The sequence below is a fragment of the Taurulus bubalis genome (assembly GCF_910589615.1).
Source record: "Taurulus bubalis genome assembly, chromosome: 1".
NCBI classification, from domain to species: Eukaryota; Metazoa; Chordata; class Actinopteri; order Perciformes; family Cottidae; genus Taurulus; species Taurulus bubalis.
In genome coordinates, this window is record NC_136589.1 from 17,298,662 (window position 1) to 17,322,596 (window position 23,935).

At 42.9% G+C, this 23,935-nt stretch overlaps 1 protein-coding gene across 1 annotated transcript in view; it reads left to right on the forward strand.

The window, feature by feature from the left end:
* Positions 1–21,747, forward strand: part of kcnh5b (potassium voltage-gated channel, subfamily H (eag-related), member 5b) — a gene marked incomplete at both ends in the record, with an annotated part of 140,336 nt that extends 118,589 nt beyond the window's left edge. Inside the window, one exon of the mRNA XM_079232089.1 lies at positions 20,608–21,747. Coding sequence (XP_079088215.1) covers positions 20,608–21,747 — 1,140 coding nt within the window. The remainder of the gene's footprint in view (positions 1–20,607) is intronic.
* Between the last annotated feature and the right edge of the window lie 2,188 nt (positions 21,748–23,935).

The window sequence follows — 23,935 nt, forward strand, 5'->3', positions numbered from 1 at the left end:
CGGGTTTTGATTAAATTACAGAGTGCACATAAAGGTTTAAGTTACGGAGTAGAGTCAGTAGACTGGACATAAACACACGTCGCTCTGTCTTTTTCTCCCGTCACCCCGAGATGGGACCGGCTCATAGCAGAGAAACAAGCTCAGGGCTCCACTAATTCGGCGTAATGGTGAGTTGTATCTTTATGCACTTTAGAATATATGATTTATGCCGGTCGTATCATTTACGTCAAGATGTCAAGATGGCGCCGCAGATGGCTGCCTCGGTGTGTTGGTGCTCATTGTTTTTTGTTGTTTTTGTGTTAAAAGCTGCTTTCTGCTGCGATTCCCGGAGCTCTTTCACCAGAGATGAGCTCATGAACATCAGGGGAACAACTCCAGCAGACTTATTTCCAACTTTTTTAACTTCTGTGGAACTACTGGACATTCTTCTGAAAAGTGCACTCACTTTGGCGCACGCAGTGAGACGCCGCAGGAGAGGGAAACGTGCCGGCGCGCTCGTGCGTCTCCGTAAACGGGGAGCTCGTACAGCGCTGCCAGGAATATTTCTCTCCAACGTCCGCTCACTGTGCAACAAACTGGACGAACTCCAGCTTCTTGTAGGGAGAGACAGAGACTTTTCTTCCTCCTCCGTCCATCAATAGAGCCAGCCCGGGTTCCCCACTGACTGACTATCACAGGACTATTCACGGACCATTCTTTCGGACCATTTATTTTTATTTTTATTTTTATTCCTTTCTCTCCTCCTACTGGTCACTCCACTGCACAATTCATATTTAAACACTCATGCCACATACACTTAACTTTAACGCACACGTCACTTTAACATGCCACATACACTTAACTTTAATACACTTAATACAAACACTTAACTTTAACTTTAACTTAAACGCACACGTCACTTTAACATGCCACATACACTTAACTTTAATACACTTAATACATACACTTAACTTTAACTTAAACACACACGTCACTATAACATACACTTACATTAATGTTATCTGTTGTCTGAGCACTTTATCCTTATCTTATTTAGACTTTTTGCACTGTTGCTGTCGTTGGTTGTTGTTTGTCTCGTCTAATATCTAATGTCTAATGTATGCACCTTCCGCCCAACTAAATTCCTCGTCTGTGCAAACATTCCTGGCAATAAACGGTTTCTGATTCTGATTCTGATTCTGATTACGTCATATGTATTACGTCATATGTATTACGTCATATTTTTCACCCACACCGTGAAGGCCGGTCCGCGAAAATATTGTCTGACGCCAAAACCGGTCCGTGGCTCAAAAAAGGTTGGGGACCACTGTTTTAGAGCATCACTTCAGTCTTTGTGGCAGTTGTAGAAGTAAATCAGCACCAGTGAGCCTCAGATGCAGCGCTGCAGTACAACAAGCCTCTAGTCACCAGAGCTCCCGCCCCATAAATACTCTGTGAGTGGCTGTTCTGTTTACTACTTCCCTCGGGGCTGTTAAATGCCTCCTCACCTGTCGTAAAGAGATGTATTACCGGCAGGGAAACCGTAAAAAGAGAATCTGCAGATCTGCTTGTTTTGCTGCTGTAGCTTCAGGGAGTCGGCTCGTTATCCTCGAGGAAAAGACAACGCTGCGTCTCCCTCTATAGTCTCGTCTCGGGGGTCGTGACCCCAACGGTGCACCGTGGACAAGCTTTTTCAGCCTCTTTGAGCTCATAGTTTCACATAATATGGATCTTCAGAGACCTTTTTTAGTCAACTTGACATAAACCTTCCACTTAGTGTCGATGACTAAAGTACATGCTGGATAAACATCCACAAATCTGTAGTGAAGAAGCTCCTTGCTGGATGCCGTTAACTCGCTGTGTTTTGTCTTTGGGGTGTTTGTCCTCGTTCTGCCAAGTTTTAGAAAGCTAAATAAACAAGTAAACAGATTTGTAAATGTGAGATTGTGTTTTTTGGACGAGGAGCCGTCAAAGGAGCTGGCTGCGAGGCTGCTCATGCTGCACCGGCTGCACCGGCTGCACAAGCTGCACAAGCTGCACAAGCTGCACATGATGCAGCAGGCTTTTTCCAGACAGCGTGTGAGCTGCGAGAGACAGACTTCAGGCTGAAGCCTGCAGACTGGGAGGCTTTTACCAGTCTGCTGGATTATTCATGCCACGGACTTTTAACGGTCAGATTTTAGTAATGCACACACACGCACGCACACACACACACACACACACACACACACACACACACACACACACACACACACACACACACACACACACACACTCCTTTAAGGGCAGATTTTTGTACTGTACTGTACTATTTACTCAGATACATTTTTCTTGATTAGCTACTTTACAGATTCAGACTTTAGAGTCAAAACCGGAAATTAGATCATCAAAATGTGTCCGTCGTGTAGAAGATGTGAGCTGAAAAAGAAAACGCACTGTGGCTGATGAAGACGATGTAATCAGCCAGCAGAGTTGTCAGAAGCTCTTCATTACAGGCTGCTGACCAGCAGCTCGCTCAGGGCTGAGCAAGACGCACAAACAGAGGCTTTAATTGTTTTTTTTTGTCTTTTTTCCACGATCGATGTGCGGAAGATCTTTTTCTCGTGTCGTTTTCCACCGTTTGTTCCAGCGTGTTGAGAAATAGCCAATGGAGCCGTAGAAGTACTTGCTTTAAAGGTCAGAGGTCAGGACCTGCTGCAGGCTTCTCTCTACTGGAGAAGTAATTACTCTGCTGTCAAACCGCCACTTCGTCTTGTTTCTCACTGGCTGAGGCTTTTTATTTAATTTAATTCCATTTGGTGGTGATGCTTCGCTCTATTTTTTGCCTCTTTTGTTTACATCTGGAATAATCAAAGTCTTCGGGTCATCCAGGCTGCAGATGTTTGCTCTTTAAAAAGCATCACGTGTCAGACGTACCCGAGCTGCTTCTGTTCCTCACACGCTCTGCAAACTGTATTTCATGACTTCTCACACACACACACACACACACACACACACACACACACACACACACACACACACACACACACACACACACACAGAGGTCATTTGTGTGCTCTCAGGCTTCAGCAAGCCTTTCAGCAGTGGCGAGCCGTCAGGGCCTGCTAAGCCTTCTCTGCTGGCCTAAACAGAATCACAAAGTTATAGCTATTTTATAATTTAATTTTAAATGTTTAAAATTTTTTCCATTTTTTATTTTATTTTAAATTATTTTTCCTTTTTTCTTTTCTTTTTTAAATTTTATTATTATTATTTTTTATTTATTTTATATAATTGAAAGTTATATCTATTTTATAATGTAATTGTTTAAAAAAAAATACACTACATGTATTCTAATTATTTTTCCACATATTTGTGGAAACATTTTCCACTTATTTTCTCATTGCACAGCTCCTGTCTCCTGTCTGTTTTTCATGCCTGGTCTGTCTGCTTCTGGTCTGGCCAGCGAGCTGGTCTACTTCAAGCACGCTCCTTAACGTGTGCATCCCGTCATGCGCGTATTTATGTATGTGGTATCAGACAGCAGGCCTAGGTATAAATTGCACAGCCCGCCACTGACTTTGAGTCTTCTGCCGGTGTCTCTTTTCAAGTCGAGATGGCGGACATGAGATTGTGAAGCTCACAGTCGTGTTGACAGGGAAGAAAATCTGAAAACACGTTTCAGCAGCTTTTGTTTCTTTATTTCTATCTTATTACACTCGGTTCCCAGGCTCAAAGGCATTCTGGGTCATGTAGTCCTCACTGTGGTGCGCTCTGAAGGAGGTTGAAAGCATTGCTGGGCTGTAGGGCTAGCCCCAATGTTCCCGAGCTAGAAATAGAAATGTAGCCGCAGGCTAACTACCTGGCTAACAGGCTAACTGGCTAACCGGCTGAACAAGAGCTGCAGGACGAGCCTCAAGACGTTCGCTGGCCAATGACACGAATCACACATACTTATACTATTCAAGGTCGGGGGGCGCTGGAGCCGATCAGCTGACATTGGGTGAAGGCAGGATTCACCTGGACAGGTGTCCAGTTCATCTCAGGGCTCATACAGAGACAGACAATCATTCACACCTACAGGACATTTAGAGTCCAGTTAACCTGATCTGCATGTCTGTGGACTGTGGGAGGAAGCCGGAGAGAACTCCTCACAGAGGACCGCCCGGATCGTGGATCGAACCCCGGACCCTCGTGACGGTTGAATCCAGAGGCATCGGTATCTTGGAAGCCAATTGAAGAAAACCTTGCAGCACCACACAGGTTAGAGGACCTGGTTTATTCCAATATTCCACTTAAACAAACTAAACTCTCACTTGGCTCAATCATATCATTTGCACTATCAACATGGCATATGGCTGAAAAAGATACCAACACAAATCTCAAATGCCATTGCGATACCCCAATCTTTAATAACTGTCTATTACTTACCGGTGGTGCCCCATTTTCTTCACCAACATGGACAAGCAAAAGGATACACAAACTAGCAGATATCTTTAATGAGAATGGTTTAAGGTCATTTAATGATATACGTACTACCTATGACATACCTTTCCTTTTTTCTTTATCTACAACTAAGATCTTCACTTAAAGCATACGGGGTACAATGGAGTGACCCTTTGGGATCACATCACCTGCATTCTATTTTGAATACACAAGGCCAAACCAAGGGATTAGTATCCAAACTGTACTCATTGTTCTCTGTATCTTCTTACAAAACCTTACATATTGAACAGGTCTGAGCCAAAGACCTCGAACACATGACAGAGAATGTGCAGTTGGACTAGGATTATATTTGGAAAGGCATAACTGGAACCTCAAAAAATCCCAACCATCAGCAGATTCACCTAAACGTTTTACACTGAACCTATTACACACCGAGGAAAAGTTTTTTAATGAAAATAATCACATCACCAATATGTACCCTTAGTAGAGGAGGACTTGTGGGCACTTTCATGTACATGTTTTGGTTTTGTAAAGATGTTAATCTTTTTTTGAAAATGGTTGTAGTTTTTTTGACAAAGATCCTGAACTATGTAGTTCCATGCACTCCTGCCGTGTTGCTCCTAAATGACTTTTCCGCACTTCAATTATCACAGCATCAAAAACGCATCTTATTAACCGGCCTGACAGCCGCAAAGAAAATGCTGGCAATGCGTTGGAGTCCACCTCATACCCTTATGAAGCCCCAGTGGTTAGCTAGCTATCTTGACGTGGTGAACATGGAGCTCTCAATAGCTAGAATACCGGTGCTAAAGAAAACACTATTTTATCCTGGTCTACGGCTTTAAGCAAAATCCAACAATGTATGGAAATGTAGAATAATATAATACATTCCCCTGTTTAATATTTGTAGATGTATGAGGAGGGAGGGTGTAGCTAATAGTAGGAGGGGGTAATTAACACTGTGTATGTATGTATGTATATGTGTATATGTATATGCATGTGTATGTATGTATGTATGTATGTATGTATGTATGTATGTGTATGTGTGTATATGTATGTATATGTATATGCGTGTATATGTATGTATGCATGTATGTATGTGTGTGTGTATATGTGTACATGTATGAGTATGTATTGTTATTTTTATTTGTATGATTATATGCATGTGTATTTTTTATATACGTTTATATACTAGAAAATAAATTAAAAAAATTGATCACAAAAAAAACCTAGGGTCCCCCTATACGGGGAACCTAGGGCTTCTACAAGTGTTCTACAGCTCATATGACCTTGATATGAATACCAGCCCATATTGTCCTTGATCTCTAAAGAATCAACAACTCCTTGCCTTTAAAATATATATATATATATATATATTATTTATTTTCTGCATAAATATGATCAAAAGTCAAGAGTCTAATAAAAAAATTAGTCCTCGGTCGCTTTTGCCTTCGCATCATGCCCCAGAGTAATACTGCACCTCTTTAGAAAGATTAAGACCTAAAGCATCCAAATATGCAATAATAATCACAATAAACACACCTTTCCAGTACAAAAATCATGTTTTTCGATTCAGAAATAAAGAAATGAAGCAATTTTTACCTAAATATTGGTTGCACTTACTACTTGTACTTGAAATTACGTCTCCTTCCATATGTGCCATCTGATGCGCTTTCAGATGCGTTTGAGGGACAACGAGAATGCAGGACTTTGAAACACAGAGAAAGTTTCAAGAAAAAACAGCCATTGCTTTCTCGTAGCTCGCGACGTCAATACTTTAAACACAGTGATCCCACTACTACTGGAATATTCATACAGTCTTTACGATTACAGACGTGGTACTTTGAGCGCCGTTGTTAGGGGTACTAGATTAGTTAAATAGAGAAACGTTATAATCGCTCAGTCATGTTGAGGAACTTACGTAATTATACAAATATAACTATCTTTTTTTTTTAAATGTAGTCTATCGTTTCTCTTCTCAGAAGGGTTTACAGTACTTTAGCCGTTTAAATTTATTAAATCGGACCTGTGGTTGATGCTCTAAAAGCGTTTGAGTTTAAAAGAACTCACTTCCTAATTTTCATAAAATCAGTAAAAAAAAGTTCCCGGAGGATCATGTTCTAAAGTACGTGGTTGGTTTAAGGAAAAGATCACGGTTTGGGTTAAAATAGGTCTGTTTGTTACGTAGCTGGCGTAAGTAAAGTACAGAAGTTGTGTAACAACACTGTAGTTGATTAAGTAAACATTGACTACAAAAGGGACACAAACAGAGGTATCCTGGGTGAAAGTCCTGTGTTTGTTTGACCCGTCTATAATGAGGAGGATGATTCGATGCACAGACCGTATATAAGGAGTGGACGTAATCATGGTGACGTCACCCGTTGGTTTGTGGACTGATGTTATGAAGCCTCAAGTCCGGCCGTCGCCATCTTGGTTTAAAGCCGTCACCATTGTCATTGCCATCTTGGATTAAAGCCGTCGCCATTTTGACTATTTTGCAACCAGAGAACAGGAAGTGACAATACATGGTCTGAGGAGGAGCGACATACAGTAGAGACGCCATATACGTCTGGTGTTGACCTGTCAATCACCTTGTAGCCTCGCCCTTAAGCATCCCCTGCTTTATGGCCTGTTTGACTCTAAATGACCATCATTTACTAAATGAACATCATGCTGTATTGAAGAAGACTTGAAACTAGAGATTGAGACATAAACTCATGTTTACAACATGTACATGTTGGTGTGGAGTTAGTTAAATGCCTCATAGGAAGAAGGAACACCAGAATGAGAAAAGGCTCATGAAATAATCCCTCTCGGTAATGGTTCCTGACCACTTGAAGTGTTGGCTGGTGTTTGCTCTCATTTTATTACTTTCCTGTGTTCGGGACATTTCTGGGAATCAACCTCCAAGAAAAACAAAAAAACGTAGCGACCAATAGCCAAAACACAACCGAGAGGAAGCGACAAGAATGCAAATGTAACAAGGCAACCAACACGCCTGAAGGTAGATTTGTGTCTTTATTACACAAACAAAAAAACATGTTTTGAGAGCAAATTTCTGGTTTGTAACTAGAATTTCTGTCTACAATTAAAAAATCTTTGCTCTCAAAATGAAAACCTTTGCTCTCAAAATTAAAACCTTTGCTTTCAAAATAAAAATATTTGCTTTCAAAATAAAAACCTTTGCTCTCAAAATAAAAACCTGCTCGCTCAAAAAAAAACTGCGCGCTCAATCCCAAAAGTTACGAGTTGAGTTTTGGAAGTAGGGTGCGGGGCAAACACTGCTGAATGAGGCAGGAGTTCCTATTGGTGGGCTCGACTGAGCTCTTGGTACACACACACTAACGGGACTGGAGGTTACGTGAGGAGGACACGGAGGTAAGTTGACATTATATTGCTCTGTTCGTCAACATTATTTTAAATGTAGCAGCAATTCTCTTTGTTTTTATGTTGTTAATGTTGTGGAGTCTTTCTTTAAAGAACAACATGGAGGGCTGCTGTGTTGACATGCAGCCCCACGTTCTGCCTGCATGTAACGCTAGCCCACAGTGAGCTAAGAGCTAACGTTACTTGCACCTTGACTACGTTAGCGAAGGTTGTATGATACAATTTAAAATAAACCCTATGAGTTGTGGTTTCCCCACTGGGGTAGGTACGGTTGATGAGGTTACAACCATGTTACTGTCTTGTATTAAACTGGATGAAGATAAGCTGAAGTTGAATGAGCCATTACATCCTTAAAACTCGTTAGCTAAAGACAGCAGCAGCATTTAACATCACTTTTTTTAAGTAACTACATAGACAACTTAGCTTAGCTTAGTTAGTGACATCATGTAGTGAAGGTGAGGCACAAGTTATTCATAATTTGATTGGTGTTTTTGATGAAATAATTACACTCAAAGACACAAAGTGTAATAAAGACACAAATCTACCTTCATACACGCCAAGCTGACGAAGCTCGTCCCAAAAGATAGAACTCACCTGCTGGAGGAAGAGCCAATTCTAAATGTTGTGTTACAAACACACAACGACAAATCCTACTTATGTTGTCTTTAACATTAACCTCTTAACATTCCTGTAAAATTTGGTCCTATCCAGGTATATCCAAAGTAAATTGGAAGCTGTACTTGAACTATTTGGAGTAAATGCATGGTCTTGGTCTCTTGTGCAAGGTAACAATCTGAAGCTTTTTCCCCTCAATAGTCAGAATCACTTTAAGTGCTGCTGACACTGAGTTATATGAGTTTGAACACACTAAAGTATAAGGTTTTTATTTCCGCCTGAACATTTCTTTGTAAATAGATGACTATAAATGGGACTTATGGACTGGAAAACACAATGGGATAATAGCCTGAAGCCCTTTCTGGTCTAAATAAAAAGCAGATAACAATATCACAGAAAATGTATATTTTACACATGTTTTTCTAATGAAATGTCTAGGCGTTTTTCCATTTTAAGATTGAAAATATTCATGATTTATATATACTATATACCTATTAAAAAGGCTTATAGTCTTGCAAACTTATAGAGGTACTATTCATATGTACTACCAGTATTGCTGACACAGAGAAAATTAAGTATAAATGCATTTTTATGCTAATTCAATGACAGACTGAGGATCTATGAGCAGAAGTCTGTTCTGGTGAAGCTGAAGCCTGTTGGGATCATCTCCACCCCCTCTAGACTCGTTTTTTAGGAAATTTCATTGGCTGTACGAAACGCCTGTCATCTGAGCTGTACGACGTGACAGGCTTGAGCCACGTAAGAAAATAGAGCCTGAGCCTGAACTTCAACGTAGCTTCTGGTTGGGTAATGTAGCCAGTCAGTCAGGACATGAAGCTCCTATTGGTTCAAGTGGGGATCCAATACAAAGCTTAGATTTCGGCAATCATTTTGAGTTTGTAGCTGTGCTCTCATGCAAACTTGACTATCTGCTAAAAACAAAACTGCTTTTGTTCATATCTTCCAGCTGATATGAATCGATGCAACGCTAGTTGGTGGATATTTATGGATGTAATCACGTGTTTTGGACTAAATCTTGTGTGGGATTTATTTTTATTGGACCTTTACGATGTAACAACGCCGTTTTTGTTGGAATGTTATGGATTTATGGATCAATATGAGCATCGGTGAGTCGCCTGGATTTTGCTATCGTTTGTTTGTTGTTGTCTGACAAAAGTCTCGTTTGTAGCTGCTGTGGTGGTCTGATCTTGAAACGGGTTACACAGCTGGAATCACAAGAATCGTAGGTTTCCAGAAACATATGGCACTCGTACCAGGGGTACAGTGTACACTAAAATGTACAGTAAAGGACGCCTGCGGGGGGGCAGACCGTTAACAGTTAAGAAGAGACACTCAAGTCCCTGTGGTCTACTCGTATTAAACCACCTGATGTGAGAGCCCAAACAGAACCACATAACTTATATTTCTGCAACATCAGGTATTTTCAGTGTCATATTTGGAAAGGTTCGGCTCATAGTTTATCTTTAATAACTAGCGGGGTGAGCGCTGACTCATTAGAGGCCGAGAAGTACCTAAAAGAACAAAACAATCTCAAGTCGCTTCTCCTCTCTTTAAATTAGCAGATTGCATCTCAGTCTCATTTCCTGCAGCAGTCTCTCTCTCTCTCTCTCTCTCTCTCTCTCTATCTCTCTCTCCCCGTTTCTATTTTTACCTGCTTCATGATACGAGCTCTTTCCATGTCTGCCAGCGTGGAGCTGCATCGTTTCTCCATCGCCGCCGCTTGCTCTTATTGTTTAGTTTTTTTTCATTTTTCTCATTAATGCGTTTCAGAACCAGCTCAGATCTCCTGCTCGGTCCAGCCAATTGATGTGTGAGCCAGCGGAGCGTCTATCCATCACTCTGACGTGTGTGTGTGTGTGTGCGTGTGTGTAACAAAAGACCTACAACTTTCCAAAAATAATGTAATCATCCTCAGGATTGAGCGCCCACACATATCTCTCTCTCTCTCTCTCTCTCTCTCTCTCTCTCTCTCTCTCTCTCCAGTCCGCTATAACGAAAGAACATGAGCCTCATCCAAGTCAGGGTCCTGAATCGGGTTTTGATTTATTTGTATGTATATTTAGTTTATTAAGGTTGGCACTTGGCTCCAATTGTTATTTTTCTGATTCTATTATCATCATAAAATCTTAAATTGCTGATTATTAGAATGAAAACTGTCAAGGCTTAAAAAAAACTTGTCACGCGTGGCAGCTTCAGACGATGACGTTCACGAGCCCCTCGAGCACAAAGACTGTAAGCAGTGGACGTAGTCAAAGTGACGTCACACGTAGTTTGTGGACGTCGCCACCTTGTTTTTTTAAGTCAACAACAACCCCCTATGTGGACTGTGTGTGTCACCTGACTTCCTCCTTCAACCCTAGAACACTAACATTAGAAATAGTAACACCATTACTCACGTTGGGTATATTTCACCTGATATAAAGTACCTGGTGAAATCAAAATATATTAAAATACAACAATACAAGGCAAGTTTAAGTACTCTTCTTTTATTTTACCCTATAGAACTTCCCATAAAACATAAAACAGGTATCATGGTGGGGGCCCTAAAAAAAGGCTCATTCGGCTGAAAAATTAGGGAATCGTCAATAAAACATGATTACAAATATAAATAATGGAGCTGTGAACTTGTTCTTTAGTCCACCTGTTCCTGGGACATGTGAGCCTTGTCCTGTGAAGGAAAAGTCTCCCTTCAATGGTAAAACCCTTTCGAAATGTTTCACCCTCTATCACTAACGACGGGTAAAAATCACTCGTGAAGGTTGAAAAAAACAGGGATTGGAGCAGAGAGACACGTCCACCAACAATAAGACATGCCCACCTTCAATAAGACACGGCTACCTTCAATAAGACACGGCCACCTTCAATACGACATGCCTACCTTCAATAAGACACGGCTTTCCTTCAATAAGACACGGCTACCTTCAATAAGACACGCCCACCTTCAATAAGACACGGCTACCTTCAATAAGACACCGCTACGGTGGTGGACCTCATCAACAACAACAATGAGTCGACCTACAGGGTCCTCCCTGTAGGCCGACTCATTGTTGGTCCGGCACCTGGCGGCATAATGCGCCAACAACAACCTGACCCTCAACACCAAAAAGACCGAAGAGCTCATTGTGGACTTCAGGAAGACAAAGCACTGCACACACTCCCCCATCCATATCAATGGAACGGAGGTTGAGTGTGTCTCCAGCTTCAGGTTCCTGGGTGTCCACATCTCAAAGGACCTCTCTTAGACCCTCAACACCTGGTCAAAAAGGCACACCAGCGTCTCTTCTTCCTGAGGAGACTGAAGAAGATCCACATGTCTCCTCTGATCCTGGTGAACTTCTACCGCTGCACCATCGAGAGCATCCTTACTAACTGCATATGGAATCTGCATCTGGTATGGCAACTGCTCTGTCTCAGACTGGAAAGCTCTGCAGAGGGTGGTGAAAACCGCCCAACGCATCACCGGTACTCCACTCCCTGCCATCGATACCATCCACCTCAAGCACTGCCTGCGGAGAGCGCACAGCATTGTCAGGGACACCACTCACCCCAGCCATGGACTGTTTGCCCTCCTCCCCTCTGGGAGGCGCTATAGAAACCTCTGTTCCAGGACCAGCAGGCTCAGGAACAGTTTCTTCCACTCAGCTGTCAACACCCTTAACTCTGCATCACGGTAACAGCCCCCATCCCATCACCACTACCAACCCCCCTCCCACACTAACACCAGACACCATCGTGTGTATGTATGTATGTGTGTATATATATGTGTATATATATGTGTGTGTGTGTGTGTGTGTGTGTGTGTATACTGTCTTCATTATATTATCCACGACATTGCGCTGCACCTTAACTGCTTCTCTTTTGCACTCTGGACAGATGCAAACTCCATTTCGTTGTCATAGTACTTGTACTATGTGCAATGACAATAAAGTTGAATCTGAATCTGAATCTACTTTCAATAAGACACTCCCTCCTTCAATAAGACACGGCTACCTTCATTAAGACACGCCCACCTTCAATGAGACACGCCTACCTTCAATAACGTCTGTGAGCAGCATGAAGCTTCACAAGAACCCACTCAACTCAGACAAAAGCAACACAATGAAAATAATGTAACCATAGTCGCTCGGTTGAAAATCACCCGACGTTAGTGTTTCAGGGTTAATCTCGCCATAACTACCAGAGGTGATTGTAAGCATCCTCTTTGTTTTGAGCATTTGAACACAACAAATGCCGTCGTGTTTTTTTGGTTGATAATTTGTCTCCAGCCCAATCAACACTAACTGGAGCTGACTGTTAAGGAACTGCAGTTTAGTCTAAATCTGAGCTCTCTCCATCTTTACCTGCCCTCTCGGCCTCCTGTGTTCATTGATTTATGAAATACATAAACAAGCAGCTGTGTCTGCATTTGGATCCTTAATTTTTTTCCCTGCTGCCTGTTATTAGAGCCGTTAACTCCATTTCCCGCTATTGCAACGCATTTCCTTTATTTTATAACCCCCCCCCCCCGCCCCTGCAGTGGGATGGTGTTTTATTACTCCGAGTACTTTGTGTGATTTACTCCGCTTGACGTGCCGCCGGTTGGCAGCTGCAGACGGGAGTTTTTGGATGCGTTTCAGTTGTGCTGAGCTGGCTTTGGCTTCACGCAGCAGCACTGCTGCTAATTATATAAACGCTCTCCACATCGGAGCCTGCAGAGAGAGAGGCGAATTAGCACAGCTTTCTGATTTTCATCTCCGTCAAAGTGAGTCAGATATCGGAAGAGACGAGCGCACACCTGGCCTTCATTACAGCTAAACGGGGAGGCACGGTGACACGCGCCGCGGCAACATTTAATTTGAGCAACTGCAGAGGGAACGCATCTGTTAAAGTTTGGGAAAATAAGCCTGCGCAGGTGTCGCCTGTTTTCAGTCTTTCAGTTCTTAAACCTGCAACACATCATATCTCCTTTTAGTTGAACTTGATTGCAAACATTTCCTTATTTACATATCCAGCAGTGACAGATCAGTATTATAATTCATTTGGATTCGCCTTTGTGTCACCTGATTTGTTTTTGGTCTCCACCACCTCCTCAGGGTAATGTGGGAATATCTGTGGGAGTATATGTCTCTTAAGCTGCTAAATGTTCCACTTTGTTCACCAGCTAGTCGCTAACTCAGTCTGAAAGTGATGCATTCACCTTGGAGACTAACACGTTGTCTTTCCCCCTTCACAATAAAAGCCCCCTTGTGGTTCTCCAGTCGGATGCTTTTAATGTGAAGCAGCCGCAGTGTGACATGTTGAGTTAGCATTAGCAGAAATGAAATCCAGCTCATAGAAGAATGACCAGGAGACACACCCAAATAGTACTTTTGTTGCCTGAAGATAACTAAATGCTTGTGTTGCCTCAATATAACCAAGTTGCCTGAACATAATAATAATTCAAACTTTATCTGAAGTATTTTAGTTGCCTGAACATAACCAAGTACTTCAGTTATTTTGTTTCAATATCATAGTATTTTAAAGCCAAACTTGATGATTTTCACTAAGGTTATTACTTAGCATCAGAATTATTAATGTTGTGTTAAAGCGGTGTTTTAAACAATATTATATTCTTGATGTCAGTTTATTTTTCTTCCTAAAAAGTCAAGTCACAAAAATGAAGCAAAGCTCATCAAAAGAGTCCATTTAAACGTTTCTCCTTTATCGCTTTCTGTGACTTTGTCAGGTTTTTTTTCATATTGCCGTATTTTTATATTGCAATAACTTCTCAAGTGAAGGAGACGCGTTTGATTTACAAAACCAGAGGGACCCGACCATCTGTGCAGATTTAGTCTAAGAATGTTTTCTTGTGCTTTTATCCAAAATGAAATGAAATGTCGGCAACAAGGTTATTGCTAAATATATATATATATATATATATATATATATATATATATAATATTTACATGTTTTATTACTTTGAAAATGTAACTGTAACAAGAACCTGTTATTTGCGTGAGTCTCGGCCAGGTACAAAAGAGGGCAACACGCTTGGCTTGATTATTAATGTTGTTTATTTCGGGTCGGTCTGATGTGCGCTCTCCCTGAGGGCACCCGCCTTGTCGCTTCGGCTGTCTCAGCCGTGTCCACTCTGCTTCCAGCTCTACCGTTCCACAGCCGCTACTACTGTTTATATTGGGGAGAGACACAAACACAGATTGCCCCCAGCTGAGGCCAATTACACCTCATGCTCACACCTGTTCCCTGAACCACCCCCTCGCTCAGTTCCCTTTGCAGCTGAGCGCAAACCCCGCCCCACTGCCACAGTAACCAAAAACCTTTTGGGAACAAAGTTTGAAAACAAGTGTTTATCTTTTCTTTTGTTTCTAAAGTAAACACTGACTGAACAGAGAGTTGACGACATCATCGCCCTGAGGTCCATTTAGTTTGCGATTTTGAGTTTTATCCTTAGAACTTATTTTTTTTACTTTTTTCGGAAATACATACATAATACATTTTATAGTTTTTGCGAGGAGATAAAAGTCAGAAAACAGTAAAAAAAACATTCAATTGCATAAATGGAAGTTGTTTATTTTACAATGTTTTTTATTTTTGTGTTGTTAGATGTATTGACTACTTTACGTTGTGCGTATGGCATGTGGCTAATACAACAGACAGAATTTAGATATTTGCCAACTCTGCAAAAACCTGGATGACAGAAGTCTTTCTCACAATTAAACTGTGTTTTTATGTACTTTATATAAGAAGGGACCATGTACAGTTTACATGTTACATAGTTAAATGAGAAAATGTTTTTAATTTGTCAAGTTTACAAGAGTAAACAAAACCATGTGTCTATATGTCATAGGGACTATATATTTATATGTATAGATATTGTTATCAAGATGAAATGTAGGCGTTTGGCCTTATCAGCCAGGAAAAGATTGAGAATAATCTTAAAGAGAAATAACTTGATATCCTTGACCTGGTCCTTGACCTTGACTCTGGGCTCCATCACACATCACTTCATTGACTCTGAAAATTTCCTTCAGTTCTTCAGAATCATATCATATATCAAATAGTCATTGATATAGTCTGCAGCCTTTTCTGACGTAGTTGTCCTTCTTGATAACTGATCGTGTTCATTTCCCTTCTTCTCTGACCTCTGACACCCGTCATTGTCTGTTCTCTCTCTCGCTCTCTCATGCAACGGCTCGTATGACATCATACAATAAAAGATTCAGCAGCATGTGTCAATTCCCCCTCGTTACACGGAAACAGTCTTTTTAATAGAAACGTCAAAGTTAGACAAAGTTAGACAACCACGAACTGCTCCGACTCCGACTGGTTGGTTCATTCAACATACACGCCCCTAATCAGCTGATGAAGTAATCGCTGTGAGACTTAGAGACTGAGCTTATGAATGAACCGGAGAGTAAAGAGTGTCTTCCTTACGCTTGAGCTTCATTTATGTAGATATATATGCATGTAATATTACATAATATATCCCCCCCCCCCCCCCCCCCCCCCGTCCTCACTTTCTCTCTGCTCGATGTTTATTTAATTCCGTCCTTCCAGTCACAATCTCACGGCCGGGATGAAATGAAGACATTACTCAGGTTAACCAGCATCTCTTTGTGAAACCTTAAATAAACCCGACACTCTCCGTCTGCTCCTGAATATTTAAACGGGAATCGGCGCGCAATTTGGGCTATCTCGTAAACACAGAGTTTCATTTGTCCTGTCTGTGGCTGGTGCTCTGGTTTGGAGATGGGGAGGGGGTTGTATATTGTATATTTGAACTATCTTTAGAACGAGAGCTTTGAAATCCAAGACAGAAATAGATTGTTTTGGTGCGCGTGAGGATTTATTATAGTTTAATGCAGTTTGAGTGACTTTTCTCTCTCCTGACCAGCAAGGGATGACTCCTCTGGTTGTATAGAAGTCTATATAAATGACTTCTTGCTTGATTTATTCCCTCAGTAAACATTGTAAACATGAGTTTATGTCTCAATCTATAGTTTCAAGTCTTCTTCAATACAGCATGATGTTCATTTAGTAAATTATGGTAATTTAGAGTCAAACAGACCATAAAGCAGGGGATGCTTTAGGGCGGGGCTACAAGGTGATTGACAGGTCGACACCAGAGACGTATATGTGTCTCTACGTCACTCCTCCTCAGTCCAGATATGGTCACTTCCTTTTTACTGGTTGCCAAAAAAAACTGCATGGTGATGGCCGTAATTCAAGATGGCAAAGGTGAAACCTCCAAATTCAAGGCTGCAAAACATTAGTCCACAAACCAACGGGTGACATCATGATGACTATGTCCACTTTTTATGTGCATTCTCTGAAAATATATTTGAATTGTCTAAATTAGTTTTCTTTGGCAAGTGACTGTGGTATAAGTGCGATAATGCCCTTGGAGGAGGTTAGGTTCTGGCCACCACGTCGCCCATTATTTCCTGATAATGGACACCTCGTCGATCATTAGCCCTCACGCTAAACTTTTCTCATGCAACACTGAAAATAAACTGATTGTCCGCCTATAAGAGCAGCCTAACGTCCTGTTTATGTCCCATTAAATGTTTCTATAAATTGTGTGTCGAATGAAAATCCCAATCGTGGCCTCTCGTGCATCCGACACTGCAGAACTGCTTCATCACTGATAACGAGGAGTTTCTAACTCTGTTTCATGAGGTGCAGGTTTGGCTCCTGGCCTGAAGAGGAAGGACACGGATGGACCCGTGCCATCGTCATCGGCACAGTCCTCTCACCTCTGCAGTCGCGTACAAGTTCATTTTAAATTTATGTCTCGGAAGAACACACAGTTCTTTAAATTATAATTATAGCTTGGAAAAATCATCTTCAGAATATGAATCCACCACGTGTTTTTAATTTAACAGAGCTCTTTACACATTTATTAACGAGAAAGAAGAGAGAAACTTCCAGATGCCACAATTACAGAAATATGTTTCTGTTCAAGAGAATCTTTAATTACCTTTACCGGAGTAAAAAAATAGCTGCTGACGTCTATGTTCTTGTTCCTGTTGGGATGTTAAACATGGGAATAATGTGTAAATCCTGTATTCAATAGTTTATGATGTAACTTCAAAAACTCTCAATACATTTGATGACATGATTCATCACCTCTGGAGTCATACAGAGGACTAGCTCTTGATATAACAACTGTTCATCCAAGTGTCTCTCGAGGCCCCTTGGTGTAGTTTACTTTGAGCTAAACTCCTTGGTATAGTTTACTTGGAGCTAAACTCCTTGGTATAGTTTACTTAAGCAATGAGGTACGAGAGGCAGTACTGTGTCGTGCAATAATGTACTGTTCAAGGGAGTTGTTAGTCCCGACGCGCAGCAGAGGGCCGGCAAACCCTTGAACAGTACATTATTGTAGACACAGTACTGCCTCGAGTACCTTATTGCTTTTATAATACGGGTACCTGCGACTTTATTAATAGTAATAGTAAGGTCCCTTTCAGCAGAAAATAGTTGTAGCCACCAAACGTTGTGTATCGCATTTTAGCAACAGAGAAAATAGTCCCGGGACGCACGGGACGCACATATGGGACTATAAAACTGACTGCCCAGTCAGTAATCTGACCAGGCCGGTTGAAAGCAGGGTGGAGGATGACACGCAGCCACCGATGTAAAGAAGTGCTCTCGCTGCTTCTGTCCGTCTTTTCTCCATCATTTTTCTCCTCCATGATGTTTAGAGAACTTGCCTCGCGTCGGGAAATTACCGACGTAATTATCTCTCACTAGAAATTATCATGATTTTGTGGTCAAACCCTTTTCATTCCTCATCTCATTTTAGGGAGGAAGTGACGTGTGTGTTGTCGTTCGTTATGCTAGTGTGGGGGATGCTAAGTGAGCTTGCAAGTTAAGGAAACCAACGTATGCGAGTCGTTACTGAGGACGTTACAATATCAAAGTTTACACAAACATGTTTGGTAACCGTCAAGCTTGAAATGACAACTAACGGTCGCGCAATTTAAATCTACCTGTTATTTTAAGTGCGCACTGATGTGGAACGCTCTAAATGTAAACAGGCTGTTCAGTACTTTATGGCTGAATAAACTACACCTCGTGACTCACTCTCAACCAATCAGAATGCTTGATTTGATCTACCCATATTATAATTGGAGCTAAACTCCTTGGTATAGTTTACGTGGAGCTAAACTCCTTGGTATAGTTTACTTTGAGCTAAACTCCTTGGTATAGTTTACTTGGAGCTAAACTCATTGATATAATCCTGCTGTGGTTGATGAGAGACGTTACTTGGCAGAGTGAGAAAGCCAGCGCTGCAGTCTCCCCAAGGTCCTAGTGCCCTATATCTCAGTAGGCTATTAGATTGTAATTTGAAGGGGGGAGAAAACATACAAACCAGAGCGCACGCACATATGTAGCATGTTAGAGTTATAAATAACTTGTCCATGTGAGAAACAATAGTTTAATTTAATGACATCACCAAAATAAAAAAAAATAAAAAAAACAGGCCTAACGACGCCACTGATTACAGCCATACAAAGAAGCAACATTTTAAGGAATGTTACCTGTTGGGATTGTTTCAATGAAGGCGAGCACACTTCCATCTCCTTCAGCAAATGTAGCTTTTCAAATTCAGATTCTAAATATTCAGACTCTTTTTTTATGGTGAGCAAGGAGAGATATATTAGTTCAGGTCTTAACAACTTGCTTTCTCTAACTTGCATTTCATTTGTGGGCGATTGGAAGTATCAACTATGTGAATGACAACATTAATAAATGTTCGAAACCATGCTTCTATAGAAGAATAACGTTTTTATTTTTTTAAACCTGATCTAAGGTTCCTACAGTGCTCTTCACTTCCTGTTTGGATGCATTTGGTTCTGTCGTTGCTGAAGTTAATCTGAAGTGATTGTTAGTTAATGGAGGTTCACTGTATTTCATCCACTCACATCAGCGTCATCTTGTTTTTATTAATACACAGAGACAGAAGACTCACTGTTATCTTCAGAGTAGAAAAAAATTAAGTTTCAAAGTCTTTAAAATCAAACCACACTCGACTTATCAGAGTTAATTCAATTATAACAGGTCATTTTCAGGCAGCCGTGGAGATCTGAAACGCTCGGCTCAGAAAGCGTCCAGCAGCCGAAGCCGGACGAGGAGTGGAGAGTTTAGGAGGAAGAACGGGTCGGTCGGGTCGGCCAGGTGAATGATGGACGCCCAGCCAGGTTGCCTCCATCTTTAACTCATAGATGGACCCAGCTCGCCAGCATCATCATTTTAACGAAGAATAACGCTTAAAACTCGTTCAGCACCGCCCCCCGTTTCGCCTCTTTTTCCGCGAAAAAAAGTAAAAAAAGAAAATGGCACGATTATGTGGACAAAAAGTAGGTCGTTTTTCATTTGTTTTACCGAAAAACACGTTTTTTTTTAACTGAATATGCTTCATAACATGCCAATGCTTTCCTGGATTGTGTTTATTGTTACAGATTTCGATGCTTTAGGTCTTAATCTTTCTAAAAAAAGGTGCACTATTAGTCTGTGGGTTGTTTTTTAGGCACTGAACAATACTTTTTTTTAACTCAGGGAGCTCTCAATGGCTCCTTTTTGATACACCTTGCTCATACTCATTCTGAATGTTCATAGTTATGATCAAAATATCTTTTTAAAGCATTTTTTTTTGCAGATATGCATTTTTTCCCCAAGACTTTGCTGAAAAAATACATACAATAAACACAAGTATTGGAATTCATTTGGGGTTCCTACGACGACTCAAACACAGGGAAAAAGAGGTCTAGCCCCATAGGGGGTCCACCGTGTTCAGATGGTTAAGTGGGCAGTTGGATGCCTGACTGCCTCCCTGGCAGGGATTTCGGTCATTCCCAATGTAATTAGTGAGGAAGAGGAGCCAGTAAACTCAGGCTGAATAATACAGGGGTGGGGAGATAATGTGATGGATAATTTAACGCAGATCTCCAGGAGTCAGCTACACTCCTGCAGTACCTGAGTGCAGTACAGAGAAAACTGTCTGACATGTGAATATGCTCGAGTGAGAGAGTTGAGACGGACTGACACATTTCCATAATTATAAATGTTCCTCTTTCATCGCCAGTGATTAATGTGCAGTTCCTCAAGCGGAGAACGGCCGGAGACAGAGAGAGCATCATTATTCATGGCATTGATGAGTGTTCTGATAAGCGCCTTGTTCTTTTCTGTGTGCAGATCATTTTCCGCAAGATCAGCGAGGTGAAGAAGGAGGAAGAGGAGAGGCAGCGGGCGAAGAACGAGGTACAGCTCACCATCCCGCAGGACCATCCGGTCCGCAAGCTCTTCCAAAAGTTCAAGCAGCAGAAGGAGCTCCGCAGCCAGGGGGCAATGGCTGCCGCCTCGCAGCCGGACCTGGAGAAGAACCAGCTGCAGGTGGAGCAGCACCACCTCCTGCTCCAGCAGCAGCAGCAGCAGCAGCACCTGCACCCCAACAGCTTGCAGCTAGGCCACTCCAGCCTGCAGCACTCGCTGCCGCTCAGCCTGCAGCGGCCGCCGTCCTCCATGCAGAACGGGGCTCCGCCCAGCAGCAGCGTGCTGACCGTGTCGCAAGTGACGCCCATGCAGAGCTCGCTGGCGTACAGCCCGCCTGGCGAGCCGCCGCCCGCCAAGCCCAACAACTGCGACGTCATGGAGCTGCGGCCCAGCTCGGCCGGAGGCGCAACCGAGCAGCAGAGCATCAGGGTCAAGATCAGCCCCGGCCCTGCGGCGGCGGCGGCGAGGCCGGCGGCGGTCAAGGCCAGCGGCTGGATGCGCCTGAAGAACAACATGGCTCCGGTGGAGGCCGGGAAGAAGGAGGGGCTTAACAACAACGTCAAGGCCATCTCCGTGGAGATGCTCTCCCAGGAGGGCAATGGTCAGGAAGCGGGAGGGCGCCGCGGGGACGTGGAGGAGGGCGGCGTGCCCAGCAACAACCCGCTCCGCAAGACGGACTCCTGCGACAGCGGCATCACCAAGAGCGAGCTGCGGATCGACCGGGCGGGGGAGCCACGGACCCCTGCCGCCGTCACCCCGCTCCTCCACAGCCCGCTCCCTCACCCGTTCTGCCCCGGGCCGGAGCAGGCCCTGCAGGCCGCGCTGCACGAGACCCGACTGGAGCTCCGGGGGGACATCCGGACTCTGGGGGGCCGCCTGGGCGCCCTGGAGGGCCAGGTGGCGGAAATCATAAAGCTGCTCTCGGACAAGAAGCGGCCACCCTCCTCGGCACCAGCGCCGCCGGCGGGCTCCGCCACGCCCAAAACCAAAATACAACGTCTGGACATTTTCACGGTTTCTAGGCCTGTTTCTCCGGACTCGGAGAAGGACGACGGGCTCTGAAGAGAACTCCCCCTGGTGTTGTGGAGACATTATCAGTTGGAGGTCACGCTTCTGGTCTTAAACAAAATGGCTCCTTTAACGTTTGCACACTGACTTCTATCTGCAGGTCACGCGAAAGTGACCCGGGTCCCGTTTTTTGTGATTGTACATTCCTCTCTATGCATGTCCAGCTGGATTCTGGCCTGCCAAAGAAACTACTGACCGTACTTATTGCCTGTATATTATGCAGTTGACTGCATGCAAAAGTTGAAGTTGCAAAAGAGATGTCTTATTGAGCTACACTGTACGTATGAATATTTTTCATTGATAATTTACTATGTGGACATTCAGGGTTTGCATATTGGTAGCACTATAACTAAAGGGTTTACTGGCAAAGGGATTGTGCATGGATTGTTTATTAATAACGGAGAGGAAACAGTTCTATTCTCACCTCGCCCTCTAAGAACACAGATTCCCAAATGTGATGGAGAAGTGATCCCTTAACGCGTAGAAGGGAATTTTCCGGTATGTTTTATATATTAATTGTCGATTTTGCTTCTTATGATAATTTCTATTTTATTACGGAAATGCCCTCCTCGTGTCTATGCATCGCTCGGCAACGCCGCTGGAATATGATGATGATATCTTTCTCTGTTTTCATGTCGGTGAATGTTTTCCTTCTTCTTCTTCTTCTTCTTCTTCTTCTTCTTCTTCTTCTTCTTCTTCTTCTTCTTCTTCTTCTGTTTGTTCCATTCCTCTGCATGAATCAGGGATGGCAGAATGCACTTTGGGGTAAGCGGGGCGACAGGAAGGCTTCTGGGGGAAATAACACAGAGTTTAGTTCACATAAAAGTCCACTCAGCACAGTGACATGTAATCCCACAGGCCCGGCAGCATGCATGCACACGCACGCACGCACACACACACACACACACACACACACACACACACACACACACAGACACACACACCGGTCTTAACCAGCAAGCGTCGCTCTGAATTCCATTAACACAGCAGCTTCACCGCAAGTAATAAATAAAATGGAATACTGTACTTTCGGTTCTTCTAAATCTGCATGCAAAGGAGTAGTTTTATGCTCCGGAGTGCGCAAGCACACACACGATCACGTTGAATAAGGCGGGACATAGACATGCGGTGGCCATCATGGAAGAAACACATAGTTACCATGTCCTTCCTGATTTAATGGACAGAGGGAAGTGGGAGGACTGGTGGCAGAATGCGGGCTGATGTGGATCCGAGGTTTTCCCCATCTGGAGGCCGCGTTGAGGGGTATCAGCTCCTGGATACGTGAACAGGAGAGAGAGATTTAGATTTTTAGAAAACCTCTATTTTACTTTACTTAATTTTTTATTTTACAAACAAAACGAACATCGTAGTTAAAACAAACAAACAAAAAGACAAAGAAAACCCCCAAAATGTTGTTGAGCACTTTTACACATTTTGTACAGATCGTTCTCCCTTCCACTATGTGGAGGTCCATGAGTCTGCGCTCTGTCTCCTTTAATAATGGCCCTGAGACCCCATTCCATACGTCCTCCTTCGTACTCCTGCAGCATCTCGACCTCGTCCTCTGTCAGTCCCATCGATTCAGGATCCTTGTGCTCTGCCAGATGGATTACAGCCCGAGTCGAGAAGCCACTGCAGGTGCGTCTCCCAGTCCAGGACCGGCTACATCCAGCAGTCTCCTCAGGGTGGTGGTTCCGGAGGAGCACAGCATGCCGGTCAGACCTGGTGTTGTGCGGTCCCGGATGTCCAACCTGGCTCCATGCACCAGCGGTCTGAAGCAGCCAGGGTTTATATCTGTGAAATCTTTCAAATTAGTCATCCCCATCATTTATTGTCCATTTCTTTGTTCATCTTTTCAACTATTCCCTTTATTCTGAGGACTTCCCTCACTGAGAAGCCTCCTTTGTTTTATTGCTCAAATGTGTCCTTAACACGTCGGAGAGCTTCTCGTCATCAAAGAAGTATTCTCCTAAATTGAACCATCCATCTTTTATTCTCTGTAAAAAGTCCTTTATTTTCCTCACACTGTATTCGTCAGTGCTCCTGCGGCTACCAGGCCTTACGCCAGCTAACTCGCTGTCAGCAGCAGAGTCCTCCTCCACACTGGACCCAACCTCTGCTGCTCCTCGGTTTCCTTTTCTTGTACTCACTGCCACTTTTTTGGCCTGTGAGTTTCTCATAC